This window comes from Mytilus edulis, unplaced genomic scaffold (assembly GCF_963676685.1).
Source record: "Mytilus edulis unplaced genomic scaffold, xbMytEdul2.2 SCAFFOLD_111, whole genome shotgun sequence".
In the NCBI taxonomy this organism is placed as follows: domain Eukaryota; kingdom Metazoa; phylum Mollusca; class Bivalvia; order Mytilida; family Mytilidae; genus Mytilus; species Mytilus edulis.
In genome coordinates this window covers 105,253-114,118 of record NW_027269020.1, presented here as the reverse complement: position 1 = coordinate 114,118, position 8,866 = coordinate 105,253, and the positions used below count along the sequence as shown (strand labels likewise).

Sequence of the window (8,866 nt, the reverse complement as noted above, 5' to 3'; positions counted from 1 at the left end):
TTTAAAAGGAATGATGACAAGTTATAGAAATCAAGGTTGAGACAGAACACCAAATGACTATTATATTTATATATATGTATAAAAAAAATAATCAGTGTCGAAATTTTAGTGAGGTAATTGCCTCACTTGCCTCAAGGGTAGCTACGGCCTTGAGTAGGGTTCGCCATTACTGTGCGTACAGTCATAACTATTTGGATCTATTTGGGCTACAGCATCCTGAGTTAGGAAACAGTAGATCTTATGGTCTTGTAGGTATTTTTAATAATCCGTGTGATATTTTATGACAAGTTCAGTGGCGGATCGAGAAATGAAACTGAGTTAGGAAACAGTAGATCTTATGGTCTTGTAGGTATTTTTAATAATCCTTGTGATATTTTATAACAAGTTCAGTGGCGGATCGAGAAATTTTCATAAGTGGGGACCCACTGCCTGACCTAAGAAGGGGCCCGCTCCAGTCACGCTTCAGTGATTCCCAAAAATAAGCAACCAATTTTTTTCCCAAAAAGGGAGGGCCCGGGCCCCTGACCCCCCTAAATCCGCCTCTGAAGTTGCTGACCAAAGACGCATTACATGCCATTTAAATTATTGCGCGGAAAGAACTCGCACGTGTTTTAATTAAATAAGTTATTTCCCCTTAGTACCGCGAGAAGCTACGTAATGTCTTTCTGGTAAGATTCCTCTTCAAACTTCCAGATAATTTCTTTGCTCTGCGGAAAACATTTATTATGTGAACTTTAAAAGAAACAAGGTAAGAAAGAGATTATTTACAATCACTTTTTCACTACGTCTTCAAATGACAAATCAAATCAGTCAAATCTGTTAAATCAACACTATGGTTGTCACGGAATATAGATCAATATAAGTTCCAAAAGGAAAACATATTCTGGAATATTATTTCCACAGGAATAAATATTACAGTATATGTTCCTAACGGAATAAATAGTATAGAATATTTGTTCCAACATGAATAGGTATTCTGATATTGTTTATAACAAAGTTTCCAGTGGAACTTCTGTTAGGCGGAACAAATATACGTTGACATGGTCACCATTTATAAACATGATTATTAACCTCAGTCCTGGATACCATTATTTTAACCAGTTTTTATCCATGCACAACTTGTTACAATATTTTACATGTAGAATGTGGGCAGAATGTGGAAGAAGAAATCAATGACATATATATCTATTAAGACGCTAGAAATAATATTCATTGGACAACTTTCGTTTCTGTGCATACTTGTGCACTTTCTTCTTTATGTAAATCCCTCCATTGTTGGAGCACATATAGCTGAATGTGTTATAGAGGAAAAGCATGTATGGTTATATTAAATTAATCCATAATATTAAACATTAAAATGCAGCATAAAAGCTTTATTATTTTACCTTTCAACATCAACATAGAAAAAAGGAGAACTTCAAGGATCCTAGTTCTAACATACAACCTAAAGAATGGTTTAAATATTTTAATAAATTAATGAATACTGATTATGATAAAAATGTTTGTAATGATAAGAAAGAGTATACTACTTTTAAAGATTGTAATACATGTACTAAGATGTTAAACAGTTTTATTACAACTGAGGAGGTGGTTATTGCAGCAAAATCTTTAAAGAATAATAAAGCAAGTGGTTCAGATTGTATTACAAATGAAATGTTACAAATATCTTGTTAGAGTACTGTCGGGTATTTTCGACCAGAGGCAGTTTTCGACCACCGAACATTTCGCGAGCGATTTCATGCACGCGAGGCGTTGTTTCCGCATCCTTTCCGCGTGCAGATCTGCAGAACTAAATATTTGTCATGGAAGGTTAGGTTAGCTGCAGTTCACGGAAAGAAGTAGTAAGTTACATAATTTGTAGCGGTTGTCGTGGAAAATCTCGCCATGATAAAAACAAGTATTACGTCATGTGTTAAAAAATATCTGTCTTTCAACAAATGATTTCAGTAAAAAACACCTACTGTTCAAGCATGAAAACCTAATGACACTGTTCGCTAAATTCCTGGGAATAAAAATGAACACATAAATGAATAAATCAGACGCATTTTAAAAAATATTTTGCCGATAATCAACTTATATCCCTTTCACACGTATTTCGCCTATTTTCGACCAGTCTTGTATATTTTGTGTTACTATGGACGCTTTGTTTACGTTTTTCAAGGCTACAGTGACGTCACAATATGAATGACGTAACGAAATCGGGCACCTTGTATAGACAATGTCATAGTCAGAAGGACAATGTTATCGCAATTGGAATGTCGAATACACTGTGATTGTAATTTTTTTTACTAGCTGAAAATAAGAAAATCAAAACTTTATCTGAGCAACAAGATCAAAATGCAGTCTGCTTTTGAAGGATATTTTTTAGTCCAAACTTATTTTTTTCCTCCGCGAAATCAAAGCAATTCGTCTACGTGTCAATAGAAAACCCGAAGACGTTTATAAAATGATCCCTAAAAGAGGGTGGACGGGAGGGGTTTGACAAGGGGTAGCAATCACCACTTCCCTTCTTTTAATATCAACTTGAGCTAACAATCCCTCCCCTTTATTCCCTGTTCTCATTCCCCTTAACCCGACCCCCTTATTTTACTCCCAGTTACTCCCGATTATCGTCTCCCTTATCCCAGGGACCCCATGTCCACCAACTCCTACCTGTTTTCTCTGTTGTGTTTGTTTTTCTCGTGGTGCACTTGGGTCACCTTCCAGGTTGTTAAAATTTAAATGTTTTTGTTCACTTTTTTTACTCTAAAAATGTACATGTATTAATATAATTAAGAAGGTGTGGTATGAGTGCCAATGAGACAACTCTCCACATTGTTTGTGTATATTATATTAGTATTTTCGAAAGTGTGTAATCATATTTGTATTTAATTTAATACCTCAGTTGCTACAGGTTGGGTTTTTTTCGGTCTGTTTTATTTGCTTCATCTTTGTCCCGTAACATTCCAAATATACTGTATATGATCATTTCCTTCATTTAACTTGTCTGGGAAATGCAAAATGACCGGGTCTACTAATTTTGTATGTACATGTGCAAAATAAAATCGTATTGATACATGAAATAGATACATTTAAAAAGAGATAAAAACAGGATATCTTCAAGTATAAGTGATTTCCATTTAACCCCATTTCGTCTCGTTTAACATCCTTAACGCCTGGATTAAGTTTCAATGAAGTCATAAAATACATGTATCATCGCGTCGGCACAATTTCTTGTTTAAGCAGGTTTTTACCTCACCTTTTTCTGCTTTCAGATTTTCAAATACAATGGGGAAACGAAACAAGTACAGAAATTATGCTCTAGAGGATATCAAAAATGCAGTACAAATGGTTGAAAGTAAGGCAATGTCAATTCGATCCGCATCACGACAATACAATGTTCCAAAAACGACTATTATAGACAAACTTAATGGCAGATCTAGTCTTCAAGCAAGATCAGGACCTAGTCCGGTATTATTTGACAGTGAGGAAGAAATGCTAGTCCACTGGGTCATAGATATGGCAAAAATCGGCTATGGCCAAACAAGACAGCAACTTCTGTATACGGTGAAGACAATTTTGGATCATGACGGTAGGAAAACCCCATTTAAAGATAATATGCCGGGTAAGGATTGGTTATATGCTTTCATGAAACGCCATCCTGAGATTTCTACTCGCACTCCGCAGAAACTTGGTAAGGAACGTGCAGTTATATCTTGGCAAAAAATAAAATGGTGGTTTGAAGATTTTGCAAAGTACCTAACGGAAAATTATGAAGAGGGAATACATATATTGAAAGATGCTTCCCGCATATATAACGCAGATGAAAGTGGTTTTCCGCAAGATCCAAAATCTGGTAAAATTGTGGCTGCTAAAGGCAGTAAGAATGTGTATTCAACATGTTCAGCTGACAAATCACAGATAACAGTTCTTGCATGTATGAGTGCAACAGCACACTACTTACCACCTATGCTTGTATTTCCAGGGGAGCGTTTCCGGTTTAATCCACTAGAAGGTTTCACTGAAGCAGTACTTGGTCGGACAAAGACTGGTTGGATGGATTCCGAACTATTTTACACCTGGGTGCGTGATCATTTTATTACTGCCATAAAGGACCGAAAAGTAAAGCTACCGGTTATTTTGCTGGTGGATGGACATACTAGCCATATTAGCCTGGAAACAGCTCAGCTTTGTAAGTCTGAGAATGTTATATTGTACTGTTTGCTCGAACATGCAAGTCATATATTACAGCCTTGTGATGTTACTCTGTTTGGGCCTTTGAAGAAGCACTGGAGAGATTCAGTGAGAGATTACCAGTTCAAAAATCCGGGTGAATTTGTCACAAAAGGTACCTTTGCTTCTGTATTTAAGTCGGCGTGGGCAAAAGGAACAACAGTTGATGTAGCAATTAAAGGTTTCCGTCATACGGGGCTTTATCCATTTTCAGTTGAAAGTGTAGATAAATCTAAAGTCGAGCCATCTGAAGTATTTGCCAGGGCAAAACCAGACCAGGATCTCGGTAATGACGATATGAATTGTAAAGATGCCCAGGTTGATAGTCGTCCAGTTACCAATAGTTCTGGGACCTACAATCTAGATCAAGAACCCGTACAAATTGCTGATGAGGCGGATACAGAAATTGCTTTAATGCCATCTGAAATTTTTGACTCTGTCTCATGTGAAACATCACATACAATAGTTGAAGAATTGCATGATCAGCCTCCTTGTCTTTATCCAGAAATCATCATACAAGTTAATCCATGCAATGTCAATGTAACACCACACAAAGACGAAAACAAACAATCGTGTGAAAAAGCACCTTCATCATCTTTTGAACTCCTACTTGTCACTCCAAGTGAACAAAAGACTCTCAAGAAAAAGAAAACTCGCACTGTACTACCAAAAGCCGTATCGGGATCGGAAATGATAAAATTTTTAGAGAATAGAAAACAGCAGAAAGAAGATGAACAGGAAATGAAAGAAAAGCGTAAGATTGATAGAGAATTAAAACGCAAACTAAAGGAAGAGGCAAATGCTAAAAAGGAAGAGAAAAAAAATGAGAAAAAGAAAAGAATGGAAGAAAATAAGAAACGTAAATTATCCAAAAAACAAAAGAAATCGGAGAAATCGACTACTTCCAGGCTTTGTTCCAAGTGTTTACTTGAAACAGACGATATTTATATATGTTGCGAGATTTGCTCCTCCTTTTATCATGCAAAATGCTCTGGTGTTGACTTTTCTTGTGTGCATATTGACGACATCGTTAGCTTTCCATATGAGTGTGATGATTGCCTCTAAAACCGTCAGATATGTTATGTGACAAAATTTTCAAAATGAATGACATTGTATGACTTGCAGTTACAAATTCTATATATTTATTACTACAGTGCAATGATTTAAAAGAAATAATATTGCTACATGTATACTGTGATGCATTATCTGTTGTTATTTTCGATAGTTGAAACACATTTTTTTGGGGAGTCATTAGTCTTTGGTACGGGTGTGTGTTGCACAGTCTTTAGTTTTTTGTGTGTTTATTGTTGCAGTCTAGTTTTTTGTGCGGCTCGTGTTGATCAATCTTTAGTTTTTTGTTGGATTCGTGTTGCAGTCTTATGTTTTTGTGGGGTTCGTGTTGCACAGTCTAGTTTTTTGTGGGTTTCGTGTTGCACAATCGTTAGTTTTTGTAGGGTTAGTGAAGCCCAGTCTTTAGTTTTTTGTGGGGTTTGTGTTGCTCACTCTTAGTTTTCTGTGTTGGGTATGTGTGGACTGTCCATTTTTTAGTTTAATTGTCCCTTTGGTATCTGACCCCCCCCCCCCCCCCCCCCCCCCCGTATTTTATCTTAGAATACAGAACATTATGAAAAATAATAAATTCAGCGTGGCTTCGGCAATTTGTTATAATCGTTTTTCTGATAAATACATTTTTGTCATAAATGATTACTTGCCGTAACTTTAGGGAGAAACTATTTTATTTTTATTTGTTTGAGGGGGATATCATAATGTTAGTCCTATAATATAAGCCTTCTTGTGTTCAATGCATATTCAAGCGCGTGTTCTTTATCAATCAATTATATGGAACGTAAAAGGGCACACTGAATGAACAATATCACGTGCACCACTATACTTATTTACACAAAGAAACACTTACTTTATTCATCTGACAATGTGATCTTATCAATACAGGTCACGGCAATTAATTTAAATTCGCACAAGTATTCACAAGCCCCGTGCAAGCAGTTGTAGAGGTTCATTTTTTCTTGTGAAATCCGCTTAAAACAGGTAATTCGAAATTTTCAGAAACACAACATTGATTTTTTTTAAAGCTTGCATGCCTGAATAATATCAGTTGCTGATCAAAACTTGTAACGTTCGTGTGAATACCGAAACGGTATCACTTTGAGAAGTTAAATGGTCGTTTATCTCCACTTACGATGGCAAAATAATTATCAATTAAACACTTCATGAACAATTGATTCTGGGGTCGAACCATAATATAATGTTATCAGTGATATGACAGAAGGAAATTAGAAAGTGGTCGAAAATGTCCGACCGTGGTCGAAAATACCCGAACATGGTCGAAAATACCCGAATATTTAACAACGTCAAAATAGTCATTACTAATGCAATTATCAAAAATTAAGTATTGTTTCTTCGACGAAAATAATGTCCAATATGTAAAGATATTCACTTGTAACGTGAAGATGACCATTGTTTTTTCTCTGACGTCACAATCGAATTTACCGTTAAGTGGTCGAAAACTGCCGACGTTGCCCTATATGAATATTGATGTTTATGTAAAATTGTTTAATCTTATACTTAAGTCTGGTATCTACCCAACTTTATGGAGAAAAAATTTTATTAAGCCCATTTTCAAGGGTGGGTGTTTTAATGATCCATCTAATTACCGAGGTATAGCCCTTTCAAGTTGTTTAGGAAAATTTTTTCTAAAAGTTTTACATAACAGATTAGAAAAGTATCTTGAAGGAAATGAACTTATTTGTCGTGAGCAAATTGGATTCAGAAAGGGAAGTCGAACAAGTGATCATATTTTAACTCTAAAAACTATAATTGATAAAGCATTTAAATCATCAAAAAAGATATATGCCTGTTTCATTGATTTCAGGAAGGCATTTGATACTATTAACAGAGATGCCCTCTTTTACAAATTGTCTTATTACAACATAGATGGTCCCTTTTTTAGTATAATGAAAGATATGTATAAAGAGGTTTTGTACTCGGTAAAGATCTCGGAAGGTATCACTGATTTTTTTAATTCCTCAGTTGGGGTAAAACAAGGGTGTATTTTAAGCCCTACATTATTTTCTTTATATATTAATGATTTACCATCTATTTTTGACTCAACATGTGAACCACCCAAGTTAAATGATAATGATATATCATGTCTGTTATACGCTGATGATTTAGTCCTTATTTCTGAATCGGCTAATGGCTTACAAAAATGCCTTGACAAGCTTAGTTTATATTGCACTAGTTGCAGGGTTGGCAAAGTATTACCCGCCCGGGAATTCCCGGCTGGGAAAACCCGGGTTTTCCCGGGCTGGGCAATACTCCCAGAAATGGGGAATACTGGGCATTACTGGGCAATATGATTTTTTAAGCTTATTTTAACACATCATAGTAAAGTCTTGGTGTAGTTTCGTAGTATAACAGCTAAATATATACTTTTTATACAGATAACCATTGACAGTCATTTTTAAAAGGATGAAAAATTCAATTTCATTCCCTTCTATGTAACTGGAATACAAGATTTGCACATTTAAGGAAACCTTGTTAATTACCAAGCATTGTTTCAATAATCCATACTTTTGAAAAAAAAATTATTGCAATGTTTAAGTGAATTGTTAATTTCAAATGTTATACATTCATACATTTGTCATATTGCTACATAAACACCCTAAGGGGTCATGCCATTAACACTTATAGAATTGAAAATTGCATTCAAATCTGAATAATTACTTACTAATTAGTGACAGTACATATATATACATTATTTAAATTTAATTTTTCTTACATGTTCATACATGTGATGGACTGTGAAACTCAGATCAGGAGATTTGGAAATTTTGGTCAGGAGATTAGGACTCAGATCAGGAGGTTTTTTATCGACATAAATTTTGTCGTAAATGTGACCGTATGATGTAGAAATGGTGTTTTTCTTCAAATTTCCATCAAATTGTAATATGTTTATAGTACCCTTATTGCCTTTCTATTTGAATGAAAATAAAATATTAAGAAGAATCTGTTTCTTGTTTTGTTTTGTTTTGTTTTGTTTTGTTTTTGATAATTGAGTATTTACTGCTTGCAAATAAATCATTATATCTATTTATCTTATTTGTATAGATTTGTATAGAAAGGTACTTACATGTATATTTGCAACATGATAAATTAATAAGAAAAATAACAAACACTGCATGGTTTTCAAGCATTATGAAAGTCATATTTCTTTAAAACTTAAAAGACTCAAACAGTGTAAAATGTTTTGCTATCTTTAGCTAAATCAATTAAATCTTATATACTGAAATAAATAATTCTCTATCTCAAGGTTTTACTAGGAACTAACCTAATCAAGGATTTTTATTTAGTGTAAGATAAAATGTAAATATTGACAATACATATCACAAATTTTGTAGAGAGACTTATTATATAAACTTCAATTTAATCCTTGAAAAGAAGTCTAGATTGCTAAAGTAATTTATAAAATTTTTGTTTTTTATTTGTCCCAAAACATTTAAATTCATTTAATTACCATCCTTTCATGACAATTTGATAAAAATATTATTCATTTATAGTCTTTTTACAATTTACATTTTTAAAAGCAAAATAACTTAAAACAGGACAAATCAAAGGGAAGTAATTAAATACACAA

The 8,866-nt window shown here is 34.2% G+C and overlaps 2 protein-coding genes across 3 annotated transcripts in view; both read left to right on the top strand.

Moving 5' to 3' along the window:
• Positions 1-621: 621 nt before the first annotated feature.
• LOC139509392 (uncharacterized) overlaps positions 622-8,866 on the top strand; it is a 64,938-nt gene continuing 56,693 nt past the window's right edge. The window contains exon 1 of one of the 2 annotated variants that reach the window (XM_071296148.1): positions 622-748. The gene's annotated coding sequence lies outside the window, so the exon portion shown is untranslated. The remainder of the gene's footprint in view (positions 749-8,866) is intronic. The other variant, XM_071296147.1, reaches the window with a different exon arrangement.
• LOC139509391 (uncharacterized) lies at positions 3,115-5,278 on the top strand. Its single transcript, XM_071296146.1, has one exon. It carries the CDS (start codon positions 3,268-3,270, stop codon positions 5,275-5,277), a length of 2,010 nt encoding a protein of 669 aa, XP_071152247.1. The 5' UTR covers positions 3,115-3,267; the 3' UTR covers position 5,278.